At 34.8% G+C, this 23,267-nt stretch overlaps 3 protein-coding genes and 1 long non-coding RNA gene across 5 annotated transcripts; 3 read left to right on the top strand and 1 right to left on the bottom strand.

Annotated features, from left to right (window-relative positions):
- Window positions 1-9,202: 9,202 nt before the first annotated feature.
- LOC133819170 (pentatricopeptide repeat-containing protein At4g14850) lies at window positions 9,203-12,499 on the bottom strand. The gene is made up of 5 exons (XM_062252349.1): window positions 12,382-12,499; window positions 12,082-12,198; window positions 11,844-11,925; window positions 9,881-11,682; window positions 9,203-9,809 (listed from the first exon to the last, which is right to left on the bottom strand). Exons 4-5 carry the CDS (start codon window positions 11,467-11,469, stop codon window positions 9,344-9,346), a joined length of 2,055 nt encoding a protein of 684 aa, XP_062108333.1. The 5' UTR covers window positions 11,470-11,682; window positions 11,844-11,925; window positions 12,082-12,198; window positions 12,382-12,499; the 3' UTR covers window positions 9,203-9,343.
- Window positions 12,211-14,099, top strand: LOC133819171 (small ribosomal subunit protein eS28). Of its 2 annotated transcripts, none has more exons than XR_009886278.1 (2): window positions 12,211-12,755; window positions 13,608-14,099. XR_009886278.1 is itself a non-coding variant. In XM_062252350.1 (2 exons), the coding sequence occupies exon 2, from the start codon at window positions 13,615-13,617 to the stop codon at window positions 13,810-13,812; it is 198 nt and encodes a 65-aa protein (XP_062108334.1). In that variant the 5' UTR covers window positions 12,615-12,755; window positions 13,611-13,614; the 3' UTR covers window positions 13,813-14,099. The 2 variants fall into 2 exon arrangements, 1 of the variants encoding a protein (XP_062108334.1); XM_062252350.1 differs by having other exon boundaries at window positions 12,615-12,755; window positions 13,611-14,099.
- Window positions 14,100-14,831: 732 nt separating this feature from the next.
- On the top strand, window positions 14,832-17,978 carry LOC133816632 (uncharacterized). Its single transcript, XR_009885385.1, has 2 exons — window positions 14,832-15,523; window positions 17,555-17,978. It is a non-coding gene; the product is annotated as an uncharacterized LOC133816632 (long non-coding RNA).
- A 1,397-nt stretch (window positions 17,979-19,375) lies between these two features.
- On the top strand, window positions 19,376-22,164 carry LOC133816631 (uncharacterized). The gene is made up of 4 exons (XM_062249013.1): window positions 19,376-19,513; window positions 19,872-20,125; window positions 21,180-21,326; window positions 21,414-22,164. Exons 2-4 carry the CDS (start codon window positions 19,910-19,912, stop codon window positions 21,684-21,686), a joined length of 636 nt encoding a protein of 211 aa, XP_062104997.1. The 5' UTR covers window positions 19,376-19,513; window positions 19,872-19,909; the 3' UTR covers window positions 21,687-22,164.
- Window positions 22,165-23,267: the final 1,103 nt, after the last annotated feature.

The following is a 23,267-nucleotide window of genomic DNA, read 5'->3' as shown; positions in this document are numbered from 1 at the left end:
TATGTAAAATATCTGAATATAGGGCATTCAACATGCTTACTTAACAACTGCTAGCATAATTAGGACCATGCATAAACACAGAGGCTCAAGCTCTGAACAATCTCATATTCAATACTCATAGCATGCCCTAATCACATGTTTCTCGTGCAGCACATGCATCACATTTAATCACTTGACATGCCTCAATCATAACCATGCATGTCACATTTAATCAACCAACATGCATCAAGAATAACCATGCATGTCATATATACACAGGGTGCAGTTTTCTTACCTTTGGTCCAAGCACAGGTTACCAAATAAACGAGCCACAAGCACGATCCCGATTCCAAGCCTCTAGTGATAACCTAGTCACAACCACAAATGGTGATCCACTGAGTTCAATTTCTAAAACCAATCCCGGAACCAAAACCTAGCCTCCAAGACATCAAACCCCACCAATCCGGGTAGTAGGAATGATCCTGAGGCCTAAAACCAAGTTCCCGAGGTCAAAACACCCAAATGGGCTCAACCCCCTGCCTAAGCCGCGGCCCTAGCATCTTGAGCCGCGGCCCCTAGCCATCCCAGGAGCAAGGGCCGCGTCGCCCACTAACCAGTGTCGCGGCGCCCAGCAAGCCCACAAGCCCCCACCAGCTTCTTTGAACTAAGGCCGCGGCCCCCCACCCAGAACCTGCCATAAACCCGATTTTAACCTTTTAAAACCTCCCAAAAACATACCTAAACACCTCCAAATCCAAAAATCAAAGTTCCCAAACATCCCCATGATCCAAAACCCATAAAACCTAAGCTTCAAATCTAACAAAAACTCATCAAAACACAAAGTCCAATTCAAGCTTAAAAACTTAAAACTTGAATTACCTTCAATTGAGTTGTTTCCAACTAAATCCTCCGGCTAATAAGCTTCTAATCTTTCCTAGGATCGCTATGCCTCGATCCTCGCTTGAATCCGAGTCCTAGAACTCAAGTTACCTTTGAAAATGCGATCGGGAGACGAAAATGGAACTTTGAGGGAGAGTGAACGTATAGAACGTTCTTTTATTCTTGTAAAAGGTTACTTCAAGCTTAAGTAGCCTCAACCAAATCCTAACGCTCGGGGTCCCGAAAACACTCCCGGGGGAAAAATAGTCAAAACCTCAAGAATTTCCCCCTGATCTTACTAACTCCCAATTTATCACCAAATATTTATTCCCATTACCCAATAACACGGTAATGCTCTAAATACCCCTTGACTCACTCCAAGTCAAGAATAAATCTCGTTATGACTTTCCTACTAGCTTACCTCCTAGGATCGTCTCGTGCTGGGTATGTTGGGGTTTTATGCCCTAATTAAAACTCAAATTCTTTGTAATCTCATTTTATTATCAATAAAAGAATATAAAACATTTTTTGACTTGGTCAATCACTTTGCTCACATGTTTTATTTTCATGATTATTTGTTTAATATAAACTTCTATTAAATCCCGGGCATATAGCTAATCTTATTTATAGTGACGTAATCACAGTGAAATATAAATATGATTATATGTTCAAAATAAGTTAGTCCTAAGATTAGTCAGTGCACCAGATTTACACTGACTTGCCAATCTACGATATGATCTACTTACACATTACAGTGTTATGTTCTTTCCAGAACATTAGCAAAGTAGATAAGATCGGATGTATTTGTTACATCGGACAGGACCGATATTGACAGTTGATAAGATAAGTAAACATACCGTTATTATCTATTCTAGTCATATCATATAGTTGATCATAGGTCAATTCAATCTCAATTCTAAGTGGTTAATATTCTAACTGATTGTATTATTTGAGTTCTTTGACTTGTTCGTTACCAGCTTACCCTACGGACTAGCCCATACTTACATCTTGGGAACTCGGTAGTATAATTGAGTGGGAGTGTTAATCATAGATATGAACATCTATAACTTCTGATGAAGAAGTGAAACGATGGTTTCCTTTTAGTTTGGTTCAAGGTGTTAAATGATAGAGATCTCATTTTTGTAATCAAATTAGTTTACTGAAATATCATTTACAAGGAACTTAGTGTTTTAAGGATAAAATACAATGAGGGGTAAAACGGCATTTTAGTCCTATCTCATTGTAGACCGTCTAAAGAGGATTGAGTGACAATTATGGTTGTAACAATGGATAATTAATAGCATATCTATATTTGTTATAGAGTGTTCTATGAATTCAAGAGTGCAATTCCAAGTCTATAGTGGAGTCACGATGAATTAATAAGTTAGTAAATTTATTTGTTAGATTTATGATAACTTATTGGAGCTTGATTTCATAGGCCCATGGTCCCCATTGTACCTTGGATAAAATCATCTAAATAGTCTCAATTAATTGATTTAATCATCAATTAGAATTATTAAAGTTGACCAGGTCAATTTTGGATAGTTTCACAGAGTTGTGTAATTTTGAGAAGAAAAGAGAAATTATGGCAGATTTATTAATTAAGATAAATTGGTATCTAAATTAATAAATAAGTTTAAATCAATGTTCAAATTATAAATAATTAATTTTATAAAGGATTTAAATAATTATTTAATTAATTAAATCAATAGAAAATAATACAGGCCTTGATTTTAAGTCCAATGGGCTTATAATCAAATGAGAAATTTCACGGGCCTATAGTCCATGATAATTTCGACCTAAGGCTTCAAAATGGCTATTGTTTTATTGATTTTTTAATTAAATTAAATGACCTAATTGAGTCTATAAAAGGAGTGCTTAGAGAGAAGTCAAAACAGAAGTCACAAGTCAGATTTTCTGATAGTTTTAGATTCTCTCTAAACACAAGTCTTTTTCTAAGCCTCCTTGTTATTTTCTCTTCTTCTCTCTATATCTATCTCATGTGTTGAGAATTGCCCACACTAGTCTAGGTGGTTCTAAGGATACATTGGAAGATTGTGAAGAAAATAGAAGATCGGTTCAGTTTCTTGGTAATACTCTGCGACAGAGAGGATACAAGAGTTAGAGAAACTGAAGGAATGGCTCTTTAATTCCACTGCGTATACTGTAAGTATTCTATTATTTGTTTCTCTTTGAATTCAATTTTAGAAACATGTTTTAGGCTATCTCGTATTAATTTATTTAATATTAGATATATATGAAAATAAATAAAGATCTTGTATAAGCTAATCCAACAGGGTAACCCTAGCATAACCAAATAATAATAAAGCACCACACACATATCACATATATACCAAATATGCCTGAAATGGCCAAAATATGAAAATCAACCAATTACTCAGAAATGAGTTCACATACATATTTAATACACCTAAACATGCATATTATTATTTAATAACATAATAAATCAATTATGGCCCTCCCGGCCTCCTAATCAAGGTCCTAAACCTTATTAGGAAATTTTGGGCATTACACATCCAATAATGAGGCAGAGTACGAAGCTCCACTGGCAGGAATAAGGGTGGTGAAATAACTGAAAGCAAAGGTGATCCAATGTTATAGTGATTCTCAGCTCGTGGTTAATCAGATATTGGGGAAGTATCAAGCTCGTGGTATCAAAATGGCGGCTTTTCTAGCTAAGGTGAAAGATGAGTTGTCTGAGTTTGAGTTCTCCTCCATTAAGCAGGTACCCCTCGAGCAGAATTCCAATGCTGATGCTTTAGCCCGACTTGCCACCACCAAAGATGCGGATACACTAAACCTAGTCCCAGTGGAGTTCTTAGAACAACCAAGCATAACGGAAGAACTGGTTGAGATTGTAGTGATTGACACAAAATCGACCTGGATAACCCCCATAATGGAATACCTCACAACCGGTAAACTACCAGGCGATCGAAAGGACGTTAGAAATTTGTTATATCAAGCCCCACGGTATGTTATGGTTGAGGGAATTCTATATCGACGAGGGCCGTTTTTTCAACTAAACTATGCACCTATACATTACAGAACATGACCGTTTTTTCAACTAATCACATTTATTTAAATTGTGACTAATTGTTTTAAAAAGTAGTGGCACATCAATATGTATAATATTTTGCTGCATATTTAGAGTGCACATATCATTACTCTACTCAAGCTTGTCCCCAAAAGTGATCACACACAAGGAAACAACCACTGTAACTAAAATATCATATTAAAAATACAAACAATACATGGCTCCACTTTACGTAGCCCTTAGATTTTCATATGTGAGCAGTGTGGTGCTAAATCATTTTGTTTGTCACTCTTCCTCATACGGGTTAGCCTTTTTAGCATGGCACGAAATCGGCATGAGCCTAGGAGGCACAAGCATGACACAACACGACACGAAAAAAAATATGGGATTTGGCTAGGCACGGTACGAAGTTGCAAATTGGCACGACATGGGCCTAAGCACGACACGAAAACACGAACAAACTAGTCCGAAAGCACGACACGATAAAAACTTGATATTTTGACATTGATAATGATAACAAATTTTTATTTGTCAATTATATATAAATTAAAATGATAATAAAAGTAAATTATTTTTCTCAATGTTTATAACTTTATAATTAAAATAATTATAAAATATAAAATTAAAACTATATTAATTTATTTTAAGATTTGTGAGTAAAAAATTTGAGCATTTATTAGTAGGCATTCAAGTTCTAATAATTATCATTAATATAATCTTGTTTTTGTGTAGAGTATTTTTTAAAATATATAAATATATCTCAAACTATAATTTAAAAAAAAAATAGATTGGTGATTAGCTCATTGATTGTTAAAGAGGAGGAAGGGGTTCAATTCCCCATCCTTTCTTGTTTTAGCAATAATAAAATGAGTTTAAATATGAGCCTAAAAGTGGGTCCGAATAAGGGCCTGAACAAGGAAGACGGGTCGGTCTGATTTGGGCCCGACAAGACACGAAGTTGACATGACATGGACTGTCCTGGGCTTACCACTTTAAATATGGGCTAGTACGGCACAAATTTGTACACGGGCTCGACCCGGATTATTTAGAGGCACAAAAATATGGGTATATCAGCCCACATTTACAACTCTACTCTACACATTTCATTTCACAACCCACATAGGGTCTTTTGAGTGGAACTTTTGGGCTTTTGGATACCTTGAACCTAGGCTCATGACTATGTTTCGAACTAGAGAGAGAAAGGAAGTAAATATATATTTTCAATTAGATAAATATATATTTATATATTATACCATCATGCAAATATTGTGCTATATTTTGCACAAAAATAAAATAAAATAAATAAGTGACATACTTAGCACAACTTTTACAATTGTCCTTGCACAATTATAAAAAAGTTGATGCAAAAATAAATCATCTATTAATGCTCATTTAATATTTATTTAAAATATGAAGTTCTCTTTCTTATTTTATTATTATCCCACTAAAGAAATAAAAAATGAAGTAAAAACTTTAAATTTACATTTAATGTTGACACTAAAAATTTAATAAAATAATAAAAATGGCATAAAAGTAATAAAAAAAAGTGATTAATTAATGTAGATCTAAATATGCATCATGCAATATTGTGTGTCAAATTTGACACAATTTTTAGTATGTGTCAAATTCAGCACACCATTGGATCAACTTTTTTTAAGTGTATTATATTTTAGCACTATATTACCAATTTTGCACTCCATTGGAGATGCTCTTAGCACATCTTCATAAAATGGAACTTCAATTTAAAATGTGTTCCAAATGTGGCACATGCTAAAAGTTGTGCCAAATTTGACACAAAATATAGCATGTGCCAAATTTGACCCACAACAAATATCATATTTTTTAATTACTCATTTGCCACACTTTAATATGATTATTAATTGAAAAAGGTTTTTAATTTTTAATTTATCTTTTAATAAAAAAATAATTGTTTTGTATATTTTCAATAAGCATTAATAGATGTATTGAGTACTTTTAGCTAGTTTGCATCTTATGCGTTGGAGTAAAAATGCAAAAAGTGGGCCAAATATAATATTGATACATATTTTGGGCCAAATTTGGCACAAAATATACACTATCTATTGGAGATAGTCTTAGGTAGAGAAAGCATGGTACTATGTTTTTCTTTTAAAGAGAGTGTTATTCACCACACAAAAGTAGAAACATTTTAAAAAATATGGATTTTTAAAAAAAATATGGCTTTTATGCTATCACTGTGCAAAAATATGAGGATTATATTTTTGCTAATTTATATGGGAAAATTTATTAAAGAAAAAAACAAAGTATGGGAAACACAATTACAAGCTAACTAAATATGGAAGCTAAATTTAAAACTAAAACACATCAGCCAAACAAGGGTACTAGTGTAAAATTAGCATTCTACTCTTCTCTCTCTCAAACCCCAGCCACACAAACCTTTTCTCTCTCCAAACCCATCCACACAAACTCATTCTCTCTCCAAAACCCAGTCGCACTATCCCCTCTAGCTCCGGCCAGCGCAATCCTCTCTAGCTCCGACGACCCCAACCGTGACCCCATCCAGCACCGGCGAACCTCCATTCGAGAGTCCCAACCATTCGAGACCCCAGCTCCGCCCGAGCCCCACCATTCGAACTCAGGTGTGAATTCGTACCTCCTCCACGGCATAACTCCGAGCCCATCCCCACGGCAACTCACACCTAGACGCGAACCACCCTCCTCACCTCAATCTCCATCGTCGATCCCGAGATCCATCGCCACCCCTCTGCAACCTGACCCCGAACCCAGCACTCCAAGCCAAGAACCAAGAACCCAAAATCTCCACCCTAGGTTGGTTGTACCCAAGCGAGTCCCAGCTCCGACTGGCAGCCATTTTCAAATCTGAGTATTTTTTCAATTTTTGAGGTGATGCAAGGAGGTGGTCGAAGTTGAGGGACGACAATGAGAGGCAGGCGGCGGCTAGGGTTCTTGGTGAGGGAAGAGAAGAAGATGGGAGAGAGAGAAAGAGGGTGGATCTGTTTTTTTTTTTCTATCTACAAGTTTGTGGTTACAAGTTACCTTCCCGTTCTTTGTGTATATATTTCTGAGGGTAACTGGTTACATTCCCGTTCTTTGTGTGTATATTTCTAGGGGTAACTGGTTACCTCATGTTTGAATGTGTGTGTATATTTATGGGTTCTTTATGGTAACTGGTTACCTATATTATTGAAATCATAGTTATTTCTTCTTCCTTTTTTAATGAAGTGTTCTTCCTCTTTTTCCTTTAAATTTGATGTTTCTTTTCATATTTAATATGAGTAACCCGTCACCCCTCTTATGGTAACTGGTTACCACTCTTATGGTAGAAGGGTACTTCTCTAAGAGTAACTGGTTACCACTTCTGATACATGTTATTTAACCTAGCTCTAAGATTTTTTTTTTACATAACTATCAAAAATCAATCAAGTAATTGGTTACCTTACCCAGGATTTGCAAAAGACACATACAATCTAAAAAAAGGAAAAAATATTTATAATAAATAAAAATAATAATAAACACAATTCATATTTTAAAAAAATAATAAACACAATTCATATTAAAAAAAATTGCAAAACAACCAAAGAAAAATTTAATATAAAATTAGTTATATAAAAAAACAAATAAGCTAAAAAAAATAATCAAATTACAAACATACTCTTCCAAATTAATAAAACTTGATTATGAGTAAAATTATGGCATAAACTAACTTTTATACAAAAAATATGGGAAAATAAACCCATAAAGTGAAAATTATTAAAAAAAAAAGTCATAGATTAACATTTTTTGAAAAAAAAAAAAAAAAGCCATATTTTTGCACACTATTAAAAATAACATATAAAATATAATTTCCTAAAAAAAAAAAAAAACTTGTGATATATAATGTAAAAAACTCCGTCCAACTGTATATATGTTATTTTTTAATTAAATAAGTACTATATATAAATATCTCTTTATTTTATTTCTATTTTATTTTTCCTTGTGTTTAATAGTGTTTGTGTGTTTACTTGAGATTTTACTTCCTTTCCTCTTGTTGTAGCTTCGTAGAAGGTTACAAGCTTCTTCTACAATTGGAGAGTATCACGATCTTAATTTTAAATTTTGAAGAACATAATTTTGTTGACTTTACAATTCTCATTCATTTTCATATATTACCCTCAAAGTCAAGTCAAAACCGTAGAATACAAAATTTGGTTATATGGGATAGAGCTGTAAATGTAAGCCGGCCCGGCCCACATTTTCGTGCCTCAGATAAATTCGGGCCGGGCTAGGCCGGGCCGGGCCCATATTCAATTCGTGTCGGGCATAGCCGGCCCATTTTTGAAAGAGTAGGCCCAGTACGGCCCATGGGCCCGGCCCATGTCGTGCTCGTGCCGTGTCGGGCCCAAGTTGGGCCGGCCCACTTTCCTTATTCGGCCCGGCCCACTTTTTTTTTGCTAAAAATGTGAGAATGGAGAATCGAACCCTCCACCTCCTCTTTAACCATCAATGGACTTACCACCAAACCAAATACATTTCTTTGTTTAAATTATAATTTTAGATATTTTTAAATACTTTTTAACAATATTTTACACAAAATTATATCAAATATAATTATTAGAATTTTAATACCTACTATAAATTAATATAATTATAAAAATATAAACATTGAGAAAAATAAGACATATATTATCATTTTAATTTATTAATTATTGACAAATAAAAATTTATTATGATTATTAATGTCAAAATATCAGGTTTTTTATCGTGTCGTGCTTTCGGGCTAGTTTGTTCGTGCTTTTGTGTCGTTCCTTCGGGCTTGTCGTGTCGTGCCGTGCTAAGCCCGTGTCGTGCCGTGCCTGGCCCAAGCCCATATTTTTTCGTGCCGTGTCGTGCTCGTGCCGGTTTCGTGCCGTACTCAAAAGCCCGACCCGTATTTACAGCTCTAATATGGGATTTCAAGTTTTCAACTACTTTTAGCTTTCTAATTATTATTATTGTTGTTATTATTATTTCAAAAGAAATAATTACGTCAAGAGCCTACTTTAAAACATAAATAAGTAAATAAGAATAAACAAAATTTTTGACTTGAGTTATTAATACTTTCAAATCATACACCTCAAATTTTTTAAATTGTGAAAAATTATCCCCAAACTATTATCACTACTAAATTGTGTCATTTTATCTAAAATTCGAAAGCACGTTTTATTATTTGCAATAATTCGGAGTCACAATGCTACAATTCAATAATAATTCAAGGAGCACAACTCTACAATCACGATACACTTTTGGGGGTGTGAAAAATTTACACGTCAATTCTTCAATAATATGTCATGTTATTTTTTAACTGCTCGAAAAAATCACAATATATTGGTCATAGTTTGGGAGACAAAAATCTTAAATAACTTTTTTTTTTAAAGCTATTTATTAAAGAATATAGAATCATTGCTATCATCATCACCAATAATCACTGCAAGAACAAACACCATCTTTGAATCGATGAAACCGATTGTTGTCTCTCACTATGATCTCTCTCCCAACAATACCTGATATAAACTTTATGGCACTATGGCAGTCTCCACAGATCCTAAGATTTTTTGTGATCCTTATAGGTACACCAGGAGGAATAGCTATGAGACCAAAGGCAAGGGCAATCTTCTCACTATGGTACCAAACTTCTGACACTTTGTCTTCTTCTTCTAAATCGAACAGAGCGAAATCGGTGTCAGGAATGTAGCCTGCCTCCTTCATCTCCTTCCTCAACTTGGTTAACATTCCTTGAATCTCAGAGTTCTTTTCATGGGAGGTGTCCTTCGCTTGGAAGACATGGACTGCTTTCTTTACAGTGATCCAACTGTAGCCTGTGCCTTTCTTGATCCCAACTTCTTTCATCTCTTTTCTCACAAGAGTGGCTTCTTCCCACCTGCATTGTAATTAGTAAATGGTTACCAAACTCAGATTTTTTAAAGAAAAAAGAAAAGCAAAACTAGGTACCTGCCAGCAGCAGCAAACATATTAGAAAGCACCACATGATTGCCAGAGTCATTGGGGTCGAGTTTAAACAAGTTATCAGCTGCAATCTTCCCTAGTTCTGGATTCTTGTACATTTTACAAGCTCCAAGAAGAGCTCCCCAAACTGAAATTGTAGGCCGCATTGGCATTTTCTTGATAAAATCGTATGCACGTTCTACCCACCCAGCACGCCCCAGCAAGTCCACAACACATGCATAATGCTCTTCACCTGGTTCAATCCCAAATATTGTTCTCATCGACTCAAAAATATCCATACCCTTTTGTACAGTGCCCGCTCTACTGCAGGCGGATAATAGGCACACTAACGTGACATAATTCGGTCTGGTCTCACTACTCCGGGACGTCATTTCTTCAAACAATGCTAAAGCCATGTCAGCATGTCCTTGGTGGGCATGTGCACTTATCATTGCATTCCAAGTAATTGAGTTCTTTTGAGGCATTTCTTTGAAGACGTGTTCTGCATCAATAACACTACCACATTTTCCATACATGTCTACAAGTGCACTCCCAACAAAGACATTTCCCTCAACGCAAGCCCTCATTGCAAGAGCGTGCACTGATCTGCCTAATTCAAACCCGGAAAGCCCTGCACAAGCACTTAGAATAGTTGAAACCATGAAATCATTAGGCTCAATTCCTGCTTTCCTAGACTGTAGAAAGATCTCACAAGCTTTTTCCTCCTCATCATTTTGCACGTAAACAGCCATCATAGAGCACCAAGATACATCATTTCGATGAATAATTCTATCAAAAATCATTGCAGAAGACACAATGTCTCGGCACTTCCCATAAAAATCTATAAGCCCATTCATAACTGAGACATCTTTTCCAAATCCATATCTTATCACAAACCCGTGTAACTGTCGTCCAAGCTCCAAATTCAATGTATCCGAACACGCATTGAGAAATGCACAGAAAGTGATCGAATTTGGTTCCCCACCAATACCTAGAAACTCCACGAACTTGTGAATAGTACTTCTAGGCCGCCCTCCAAGAACGGCATTTGATATATAAGCATTCCACATTACAATATTTCTACGAGGCATTTCATCGAACATTTGGCTTGCGTCGTCCCAGAGACCTGTTTTGCAATACATATCAAAGCAACCGCAGCCAACAAATACATCACCTATCTGGCCTGCCTTTACCGCAATGGCGTGGACCTGTTTTCCAGTAACGGCCAACCGAAGCGAAGCCGAGGCCTTGAACGCACAAGGAAAGGTGAAGTCATTGGGTTGAATACACTCGCGGCGCATGTTAGTGAAGTGGAGGAGAGCAGAAGCGAAATGTCCATTTTGGACAGAACCGGCGATGAGGGAAGTCCAGGTGACGACCGAGCGAGTTTGGGTGAGTGAGAGAATGAGTTGGGCCGAGTTGAGGAGGTCGAGTTTGGCGTACATGTTGACGAGGTGGTTGGAGAGGAAGGAGGGGAGTGGGGCGTCGAGGGTCTTGATTATCTGGGCATGGGTGGCTCGGCCGAGGTGGGAAGAGTGAGTCAACAAGGCTGATTCGACCAGGGAGGCGAGGGAGGTGGCGTTGAGGAAAGGCATTATGGGCAATTATGGTCATGGCTGAGCTTGAAGCCGAAGTAGAAGAAGCATGAAGATAAGAAAGTGCTTTAAGAAATGTCCTTTAAACTTTTAAATTGTTGGCGCGCAAGTTGGACTCTTATTGGACTACTGTGACATCGTCAGTTTAATCGCTAAATTTTCTTGACCTGGTTTATTGCTGTGGCGGGAGACTGGCTACCTCCATGCCATTCCCTGGAAATGCACAAGCATTGTGAATTAGACATCAGAAAGTTGATATTTCTGGAATGAGATTCCAGCAATACCAGCAAAATGAATCCAAACAAGGCCAAGTGAACGAAATCTCTTTGTTCATAATACAAATACATAAATAGATTAAGAAAGAAAAGCTTTACCATATGGATCAAAGAAGAATAGTTGCTGACTCCACGATTGGGTACAGAACTCTGAAAATTCTTAGTACCCTTTTGCCTTTTCCTGAAAACCCCAAAATTTCATTTTTTTTCAAGCGAATTTCTTATTTTTTTTAATAGAAGAAAAAGAAAAATCTGTAAATGCAATTGTCGTACATTGATTTATTCAAATCTTCAACTCAATTATGAATGAAGTTCACTCGAAAAAAAGAAGAAAAACCTGTTTGTAAAGATTAGCGAGGCGCCTAATGTAGGGGGATTCTCTGGAAATATGCCCCCTGCCGTTGCTTTCGCCATTTTTTCACCAAGCATTAGTAAAAAAATATACAGTAAAAACCTGGTCGAGAAATGTGAGGGTATATAGAGTGAGTATGAGAGAAAGAGGGGTGGTTTGGCTGTGAGTTTGAGTGAGAGAGAAAATAATGATATACAATTCTCATTTTATCAACATTATATCAATACTTTCTCATAACATTAAAACAGAAATACATACAGATAGCATTGTATTCAAAGTCTATACCCAAAACATAGAACTCTCCTGCTTCAGAAGCTATCTGCTCGGCCTTCATAGTGGCCGTCGGCGTCCGTGAAGAGGATGAGAAGCGGCCGAGGGAACCTGGAGAGGCTGGAACTTGAACTAAAATGAGGGGAGGCTGATTCAGTAAGCAAAGGAAGTAACTCTTTCTTCGTAAACGATCCGACCCGACCCGATCCGACCCGATCAACTATTTATATAAATATATTATATAATATTAAAAATAAAAAGAAAGAAAAAGAAACCCTAAACTTATTTCATTCGCTTTCTCGCTCATTATATTTCATTGAAGCTTCTACGTTACCGGTTCCCTCAGCCGCCTCTCCTCTCCACGAACGCCGAGCAGTTTTTTGAAGCAGGTGAGTTCTGTGTTTCGATTTCTAGACATTGATTATTTATTTAATCTGTATCTAAATCTGTTTAATGTTATGAGAAAGGATTGATGATGTGGATATAATGAGAATTTGTAAATCATTATTCTCTGTTACTCAAACTCGCAGCCGAACCACCCCTCTTTCTTTTTCTATCAGTTTGTCTCTTTAGGTTCGTTGAAAGCATTGATTTCGGTATTAATCTGTTTTGTTAGTCGAGAAAGCGAAGGAATACTACTAGTATGTAATGATTTTTCAATTCGTATTGGTCAGTACCTGAATTAATTTTTTAAAATGTGAATCAAATATATGTTTTTAGTGGTGGGTTGTCTGTGTGTGTGTGGATGGAGATCTTAATTTTTTTTTCTTTCTTCTTTTATTTTGTTTTCCGAAAAAAAAAAGGAAAAATTGTTGTTACTATCTTTAGATGAGAGCTGATTTTCTCATTGGAAGTTCTGATTGGTAGTTTTATTTTGGGTTCTTTCCTGGTGACCACCTTTCCAAGAACTATAAATGATAATAACCCTGTCATGCGTCTAACAGATACCCCATTGAGTTTTTGTGTGTTTTCATTAATGTTTTTTTTTTTTTTTCTGTACTTCGAATTAGTCGTGGCTGTATTTTTGTGCTGCCTTTATAGGTTATTATGTAACCATTTTTCCATAAACTGAATGTCTTCTAAAAACCCTATTGTGTTCATTTATTGTGTTCATTCACGTCTTATGTTGAGTAAAGGTATTTTGGTTTTATTTTTTGCTGTTTCCTGTTTCAAGTTAGGAACTGTTTTATTTTAATTCTCATGTGACCATCTTACCAATTCTTGTCTTCCTATTTTCGTAGTAGGAGGATGGATTCTCAGGTGAAGCACGCCGTGGTGGTGAAAATTATGGGCCGAACTGGTTCAAGAGGACAGGTGACTCAAGTGAGAGTTAAGTTTCTTGATGACCAGAACCGGTTCATCATGAGGAACGTCAAGGGACCAGTCAGGGAAGGTGACATTCTCACCTTGCTAGAGTCCGAGAGGGAAGCTAGGAGGTTGCGTTGAGGGGGATCTTTCCTCGTGTTGCTTTCTTGCTCTTTCTTTTTGCAGTCCTGTTTCGCTCGGATACAAATTTATCTGTCAGTTTAGTGAATGGAAGGGGGAGACCATAATCAGTCCATGTCTGTTTAGTTTTATGTTTGGGACTTACTGTTATTAGCATCTCAAAATTTTGATAATTTCGATTTATTATGGTGAAATCAATGTGTGGATTCTGAAATGCTTTGAATTGTCAGTGTGAAAAAAGAACTTTCTTTTTTTAATCAAATTGATAGGCTTTGCCTTCTTTACAATTGCCTTCCTCATTTTGGCCTCTTTAGATGGGTGCTAAAAAAATGTTTATTTTGGTTGATTAAATTGTACGTATTCTACAAAAGATTATATAGAACCATAACGAACACAATTAAAAATAGCATAAATAGCATTTTTGTCTATTCTCTAACTTTTAATGTTGGTAATTTATGGGTATTTTGTTAGTTTTTGACAATTTTTGATGATGTGTCATAACACATAAGGTAGGCTACATGAAGTGGCAATAGATGGAGGTGATGTGAAGTTGACTATGAGGGGTTTTAGGGATCATTCTTATTAATTTGGGGGCAATTTTAGGGTTTTTTTGCTAAAACAAAGTAACAAGGACGAAGGAAGGAAAATCTGTATTGAGGGGTTTTCATTGTGAATCATTTGATCTTATTAGTTTGGGGGCAATTTTAGGGCTTTCTTGCTTAAACGAAGAAACAAGAGCAAAGGAAGGACCCCTGCATTGATTAAATCTGAAGCCCATGTAATCAACGGTGTTGGGGAAGAATAAAACAAGAGCCTTAAAAAAGAGAGGACACCTCAAGGAGTGTAGGGATGAGAATGTCATTCCCTTTTACGGTGAGTGCAAAGTCAATATTGGCAGCCAGAGACAGACCAATATTGTCGATGTTGGAGCATATTAGGATGTACATGATGCAAAGACTCACTAAAAATAGGCATTCGGTTATAATGTGGGAGTCCAACATTACACCAAAGATCACAACTGTTCTTGAAAATAACAAGGTGGAAGTTGGAAGTCACATTCCCACCAAAGGGAGTGAATTTATGTACCTGGTGATGAACATGTACAAGGGCATGTACTCTGTCGATTTGGTAAATTGGGTCTGCTCTTGTAGAAGATGGGAACTCACTAGTATTCCATGTAATCTTGTTGTTGCTGCTATTTAACATAAAAGGGAGGATCCAATGACATATGTCTCCAAATGGTATACCAAGAAATACTACATGAAGGCATACTCTCAGCAAATTTTTCCAATTAGGAATCAAGATGAGTAACCTATAAGTGGCAAGGTTGGAATGATTAAGCCAATTGGGAAGACTCAACCTGGGAGGCCTAAGAAAAGCAAAAGAGTTGAACCTAATGAGTTGGCTTCACATTGAAACAAAGATATATGAGAATGAGATGTTCTGGCTGTGGTGCAGTGGGCCATAACTTTAGAACTTGTGCTAGAAACAACTCTAATTCGGTAAGTTACTATAGTATTCTTTGCAACTGGTTTGAAGCATAATGTTTACTTGTTTTTGGATTGATAAAAAAGATTTATTTTTGTAGTGAAAAGACAACCCCCCGGCTGATCCTGGTACTTATGCTAGAAATAGCAGTCAGCCAGAAAATGCTTCAGTGAGTTCAACAACAAATCTGAGTGCTCTACAAGGAATAATGTCACCACCTCAGGTATCTCCTAACAACTTCAAATAATGCTCAGTGATTTCTGTTATTGATGGACCCAAAATGAGTATGTTTTAAATATTTATAACTCGCAAGCACACGAATCGTATTTATAGAATAGTGTTCGTGTAAGCACGAGGTCGAACCCAAAGGAGTTGTCTAAAAACGAAAAGAAAACTATTTTAAACCAAAACTAATAATTTCTAACCTAGTTCCAAAGATTGATGAGATTTTTTTAATAATGAAAATAATATAAAAGACAATAATATAGAAATTAAAGACAATATATATTACTAAATTAATAATTGTAAACAAGATGGTAAAATAAGATTATTAAGGATTAGAATCCACAAAATATAAGTTCAATAATATTTATAAGTATATTGATTCCCAAGTTTTAGTGATAGTTAAAATAATTCAAACTATCATTTTCCAAATAGTTTTATAATTTTAAGCACAAATTACTTCTAAAAATATATGATTTTTCTTCACTTTTCAAAATTATAATTTCAAAGCATTTAGTGTAAATCAATCTAATGAAATAACAAATAAATCAATGAACATTATTTATAAGGCAAAACATAATATTTTTGTTCTAAGCATGGATGCGTACAATTTAATGACACATCTTACACAAAGAATATTATGTTTTTGCACTAATGAAGAACAAAGTGTAAATATGTGCTAACAATCCAAAATACATGATATTTAAGATGAAAGAAGATATTTGAAGAAGAAAATTCCATAAACTTTGTTGCACAAAATGAGAAATCAACATACAAAATAAATACTATCTAGTTACATATTGTTTCATCATCACTTTAATAATCTTAAAAAGATTAGAAACTCATAACTAGAATAGCAAATACAAACTAAAAATTACAACATAAATAGGAAAATTTTGAGGATGAACCCCCAAATTTTTCCTCTAAAAATACATAGAAAATAACCAAAAAGAAGAAGAAGATGAAGAAAATAGAGAGGTTTTGAAATGTGTAGAATTTTTGGTATGGTCACCTCCTTCAAAATTGACCCCCTAAATGGTCTTCAAAACTCCATATTTATAGCCAAAATGAGGTATTAAAATAATCAATTTAAATTAATTAAATTGATTAAATTAATTTAATTAATTATAATATGACAAATATGAGTAAATTATATGGTGTAATGATGATGTTTTGGGGTAAAATATATAGAAAAATTGGGTAAAAAAATGGTATTTTTGGCAAAAATGGGACAAAGGGACAAATGATTTTTTGTTGGGCTCAAAAAGTGGAAAAGAGGCTATGGTGGCTGCTGGTGGCAGACTTGTGGTCTTGGTGACTTCGGCTGGAGGCAGGGAGCATGTGGTGGGCTCTGGCGTGGGGGAAGATGGTGAAGCACCTGGCGTGGCTGGGAGAGTTGGTGCAAGGGAAGGCAGGCGTTGGTGCTTGGAGGATTGGGCTTTGCTGGCAGCTGGAGGGTTGTTGCATCAGTTGGGAGGAGCAATGGGCTGGGGCGCTATTGGGCCTGGCGGACTGGGCTTCAGGAGGTGCTGAAGGAGGCAGGCCCTTGTACCAATTTTTGTTATTTCCTCTTCAAGAATGCCATTTTCCTTTCTTTCTCCTCATTTTCCAAATACAAAAAATAAAATAAAAAATTCCCTACAAAATAAATAATAAACTAAATTAAAATTAAATATTTTCATTAATAAAATATACCATATAACTTCCATGAAAAATTTAATTAAAACTTAATTTACTAAACATTTAAGCTCAAAATTGCATATTTTTACTCCTAACTTAACAATATTAATTTTAAATAATTAAGCCATAACATTTTACAATAATATAACAATAAAAATACACAAAAATCTATAAAATTAAAATAAACCTAATAAATTCAAAATTACTTAAAAACTTAATAAATCAATTAAAAACTCAAGAATTAAGCAACAATTAGCACATAAAAAATGGTAAAATAACTTTATTTTGTAGAGTTATCAATTATATGGTATTTATCATTTAAGCCACGTGATTTGTCTATCTTATTTTGTAGCAAGCTCCATTCAACCCACCTCGGTAAGGTAGCAACACAGTTGCAATAAGGACCAAACATGGTTAGTCAAGGTGGTATCTAGTTTTTTGATTGGCAAGCAGTTTATTGGATAAGTTTGGAGCTCAAAGTCAATTGTTATGTCTACTTTTGTCTCTGTTTTCTGATGCTCACTGAATACCATTTTCATTGGATTTGAGCAAGGTTGTAAATATGTTTTAGGATCACTAATGTATTTGAGCAAGGTTGTAAATCACTAATGTATTTGAGCAATGTTGTAAATCTGATTTTGGATCACGTTTTGTACACCACATATGATGCAGTGTTAGTGTCATTTCTACTTTTTGGTCACTACACTATAAGCGAACCTATCTTGTAAATAGATACTAGTTTACTGAATGAAAATGTTGGCTCACTTATTACATTATTTTTCTGGTTGTATAATGCTATTGGAAACCTTTTTTTTAATCAAATTTCATTACAATTAAGCAATTATATATGCCACCGGATATCTCAAATTCAATAAAAATGCATAGCAAATATATGAGATTCAATAAAATATATAAACCATAAATGATGTTTTTATTCATTTCTTCAACACAGATACATTTTTTTCTAGTTAAAAATCAACAATTACATTTCACCATAATGCCAAATACAAAACAAAAGATAAAAGTACAAAAAAACATATAGAGATCGATTTTGACATCCTCCATCAACATCAAAATTCTTCCAACTTGTTCATCTCTTTTCTCAACAAAAATCTGTTGTTGCAAAAGACTGCCTCCGATCTCCTCTACTCTTTTAAACAACCCATTATCACAATTATGTCTTTCACCACTAGGAGAGTCTATCCAATGAATAAAGCCACAACCATCTCTCTCATTTCTCTGTAAATAAAATAAAGAGTTAGAGGAGTTTAAGCCAATCACAAACAAGAAAAATAAATGAAACAATAAACCTTGTATCTTAGGCAGCCATAGAACCTTCTCCTGGAATTGTATACAGTCCACGTTATGCCTAGTACGACCTCACAGCCACAACGACAAAGAGGGGGACTCCCTTGAACTTCTTCATACCTTTTCCCCCTAGAATATGGCGTTTATGATGCTTGATGAAGACAAATGCAGAATGAAGAATTAAACCTAGGGTTTGAAGAGAACAAAATCGTGAAGAAAAGGACAGAGGAAAGAAAATAATGTATTTCCTAATAATATCTATAATTATTATGGTAGGCTTAGGTGTATTAATTTTTCTTTCAATTTTTCAACCACTATACACGTATTATGCCACATCACCGAGTAAACGACATAATTGAATGGAATGCAACAAAATACCCATAAATTACTAACGTTAAAAGTTCGGGAGGAATTTAAAACACCGTGAGTCATTCGGGGGCACTTTCATATAATGGTCATAGTCCAAGGGGAAAAATGCTATTTATCACAAAAAATAAATTAATTTATGGGTGTTTTGGCAAAATAGCTTTTTTTATAGTGCAATTTGCACTTTGGCCTAGTTTACATAGTTTTTTTTAGTTAAATGGCCTATTTTGTTAATGAAGGGGTATACTTTTACCAAAATACCCTTTATTTTATTTATTGACAGATCTTTGTTTTTTTCAAAAGATTAAAGAAAAAACAAAACATAACATAGATGCCCTAAATCAATAAGAAGCCAACCCCCCTCAGCCGAGCAAAGCCTCCCCTCGTCTCCTTCACCCACTCTAGCAACAGTGATCCCACGACATTAATGTTAATACCAAGACGACGACCCCTTCTCTCTTTCACCCACTCCGTCGTGAGACCCACGACTGTGACCCACAGACCCATGTTGTCGTCCATCCCTCCTTCTGGTAGAAGTTGCTCTCTTCAGACCCACGACGTACGACCCGACCCCAGGTCAACAAAGCAATTTTTGGTGGAGCTTTAGGTCGAAACCAGTACTCCACTGCTCCCTAAGGTACACGAAATCTCTGCCCATTTCATTAACTTGTTAGCTTGCAATAATCCCATTCAATCTATTTACATTAAATAGAATCATAGCTATGAATATATTATTTTAATGATATGGGAAAAACTGTGATGATTTGTGTTTGATATCAATTATTTGTACATAATGTGTTGCAATTTTGATTGGTTTTCTGGATTGAATTGTAATTTCTGAATAAATCAATTGGGATAGTTATTGGAATAGGCACAATGCATGAAATTTTTTTATTTCCCATCGCCGTTATAATTTATAGGGGCAAATTTCTTATTATATGGTTGAATTTGTGTGAGATTGTTGACATATAAATGAATGTAAATTTGTATGATAGGTAAAATTGTGTCTGAATCTTCAAGTTCTTCATCCGCGATGTCATCTCGTGAAGTAGACCAAGGTCTAGAAAAGTTTCCAATGAAATCATCCTCTCCACTAACAAAAGTCATAGAAGAAGCCACTGAAAAGTCTCCAATGATATCACCATCTCCCCCAACACTAGCAGTAGAAGAACCAAATGTAAAATCATCTTCTCCTCCAATACAAGTAGTAGAAGAAACAACTAAAAAAGCTCATTTGATTGGTGTGCAGGTATATGTATATTTTAATAAATAGAATAAAATGATTGATATTTAAGAATATCATTGGTTGATTGTTATTTTTATTTGATTATGTATGATGGTTGTATTTTGAGGATTGTTAAGATTATAAGAGAGACTCTGTCAGTTTTTTTTAATTATATAAGAATAGGATATTGATCATAATTTTTTAATTTGACAGTTGATATCTTCAGACATACCATCATTGAAACTGATATTGATGGAGAATGAGCCTTTTACAACTCGTGTATCTGTATCTTACAAGATACAAGTGTTGAAGAGTATAAGATCCTTACTTTGTTATAAAGATTTGGAAGCATTCAAAGCTTCATGTTTTAGTCATCTTTTGGAACTAATTGATCTAGCTAAAAGTATTGCACAGTTGATCCATTTTTTTTACTAAGGCAGGTACAAACTAAGAAAGAAAATGAGATGTGGTTTAGCATTAGTGGTCAGCCTGTTAGGTTTTCAATGCACGAGTTTGCATTGATCAGTGACTTTAATTGTGGAGAATACAATGACCCAAACATTAGTGATCTAAAAAACAGTGAAAGGTTTAAAAAATTGTATTTTAGTGAAGTGAAATGGCAAATTACTCTAAAAGATTTGGAAAATCTGTTTGTGAATATGAATGAAAAAAATCTTACAAAGGAGTTGAAAAAAAGAAGCAATATATTAAAAAAAAATCGAGATCATTTAAGGATTGCTTTGCTATACTGTTTGGAAGGAGTAGTGCTTTCACATAAGTCATGGTGTGCTATAGGGAGGAGAACATGGGTATTGTGGAGGACTTAGATGTCATTAATAAATACCCATAGGGTAGAGAATGTTATAATTTTACATTAAATCATTTGAAGGACGTGAATTTGAATAAACAGTCTCTTCAATGCCAAAAAAAAAAGGTTGTTGGGAAAAAGACCAAAGAATCGTACACATTAAATGGTTTTCCTTACATTTTTTAGGTTAGTAGTTTAATATATTTTAATTTAAACATTAATGTCTGTCTTTAGTTTATCTAATTTATCACTTTTTGTTTTTGGTTTTAGGGTTGGATTTATGAAGCACTACATTTACTTGGCAAATTATTTGCAAATCGAAAAGAAAAAAAATCGACTCCTCATTGCTTACATTGGGAAGCAAAAGAGCCCGAATATAAAGAGATTACTCGAGCATTGATGCTTGCCAATGGCACCGTAAGTAAAAATTATTTTTACAGTGATTTGTGAATTAAATTTAAATATAGATAAGGTAATGTTGATTATTGTATGTTTGTTTGACAGATTGACTTACACAATATCCTTCATGCATCAAATTTTGAGAAGTGTCAACCATACTTTAAGCAGTTTGAGTTTTTGAATGATAAATGTGATGACTTGATTGAACATTTTGTTAAAAAGCTAAAGGAATGCAATTCTGTTTTGAGTGGATATAAGAAGGAAGAAGTTGAGTTAGAAAGGGAAGAACACAAGATTGATGTTTCAGATGATCCACATGAAAAAGAAGGTCGCCTTCAGCTTCAAATGTTAATCCAAATCAGAATTCAAGCAATGTGATAAAGTTATGGGTTGAGAATTTTTTTAAGGATTTCGAGAGTAAAATGGCCTCTCGTTTTGATGAGTTGATGACGTGACAAGATGAAATGGCCTCCAAATTGGACTTGGTGTTGTCGATGATGGTTCATTGTTCTGGTGTTAAATCTAATGAACCTGAGTTTGAGTTGGAGGGTAAACATAGTGACATAAAAGTTGTCGATATTGAGTGTGGAGAGGCTATAGCTATGCCACTCCACCCACTTTTAATGATGATGATGTTGTTTGTAATAATAAAAATGAAGTTGAGGTTACATCTCCTCATTATAGGTCAGTGAGAAAAAGGAAACGTGCTTCTGCCTTAATGACACCACATACAGACCCAACAAAGAGGAGAAAATTTAGAAAAGGTAATGGGTGCAAATTTCACTTGTTTCGCAAGATTGACATGCACAAGGAAGATGCATTTATGAAATGATTGTTAGCTTAAATGAAATATAGGCATATGAACAACTCTATACATGTAGGCGAAATTGATATATAGATTGAACATATACGAAGAGAGGATCGAATATAAGTACCTCCAGCCATTGCTATTGATATTCTCGATCTAGCTTTAGATCTACAAAAGAAAAGAAACATAAATTAGAATGAGTACACAGGCTTCCAACCTCTCACTAACTCTTTTAGATGGAGTTACTGAAAGTCAGAATGAGCAGTGAGCTTGGGGACCGATACTCTATATTTATAGAGTGAGATCTACCATCAGAGTCTCTGCCACATATTAAGATATTCTCTCAATCAGTTGGGATATGCAAAATCGAGTAACAAACAAAATCGGGTAACAAATAATGATGACCATTAATTAGAATATTTTGTCAATAAATAAAATATTGACTTTGATATATTAAATCAATTAGTTGTAACAAATTGATTTTATATACCATATAAATAAATATTCTTACATTCTTCCACTTGATCAGCATTTAAATTAATGTATTACTTAAGCCCGACGATTATCCCTGTTAGATAATAAACACATGAATCATGACGATAAGTCCTCTTTTAATGGCGAGTATTATCTTTCATATGTTATAATATATTTATTACATAACAATGTAATTTATGTGGCTATGTACTTAAACGAATAAACCCTATGTTTATTCAGGTCCTATAAAGTTTTCTAAAAAAAAATTAAAATGCACATAAATATGAGAAAACATCAAACTAAGAGTTTCATTGATAATAACTTCAATTTGTACAATAAATTTACATAAGGGAACCAAGTCCTATGTTCACTACATGATCCTTGAATTTATGAGGTGGCAAGTCTTTCGTCATAGGATCAGCAATCATCAATTCAGTGCTAATGTGTTGAATAACCACTTTATTTTCTTTAACATGTTCTCTCATGGCTAAGTACTTGATGTCGACGTGCTTGCTTTGACTACCACTTTTGTTGTTCTTAGCCATGAATACAACAACTGAATTGTCACAGAACATTCTCAATGGCCTAGATATGGAATCTACAACTCTAAGGCCTGAAATGAAACTCTTTAGCCATACACCATGCGATGTAGCCTCAAAACACGAAACGAACTCGGC

This window comes from Humulus lupulus, chromosome 2 (genome assembly GCF_963169125.1).
Source record: "Humulus lupulus chromosome 2, drHumLupu1.1, whole genome shotgun sequence".
Classification (NCBI taxonomy): Eukaryota; Viridiplantae; Streptophyta; class Magnoliopsida; order Rosales; family Cannabaceae; genus Humulus; species Humulus lupulus.
The sequence above is the reverse complement of the archived record's forward strand: the minus strand, read 5'-3'. Positions and strand labels throughout refer to the sequence as shown.

What these genes read in the sequence shown, in the direction of transcription:
- LOC133816631 (XM_062249013.1), top strand. Translation starts at nt 19,910, where the DNA reads ATGTCATCTCGTGAAGTAGACCAAGGTCTAGAAAAGTTTCCAATGAAA. An exon ending in CTCATTTGATTGGTGTGCAG is followed by an intron (nt 20,126 to 21,179) that starts GTATATGTATAT and finishes TTTTGGTTTTAG; the next exon opens with GGTTGGATTTATGAAGCACT. An exon ending in TGATGCTTGCCAATGGCACC is followed by an intron (nt 21,327 to 21,413) that starts GTAAGTAAAAAT and finishes TTTGTTTGACAG; the next exon opens with ATTGACTTACACAATATCCT.
- LOC133819170 (XM_062252349.1), bottom strand. Translation starts at nt 11,469, where the DNA reads ATGCCTTTCCTCAACGCCACCTCCCTCGCCTCCCTGGTCGAATCAGCC. An exon ending in ATGTTTGCTGCTGCTGGCAG is followed by an intron (nt 9,810 to 9,880) that starts GTACCTAGTTTT and finishes ATTACAATGCAG; the next exon opens with GTGGGAAGAAGCCACTCTTG.
- LOC133819171 (XM_062252350.1), top strand. Translation starts at nt 13,615, where the DNA reads ATGGATTCTCAGGTGAAGCACGCCGTGGTGGTGAAAATTATGGGCCGA.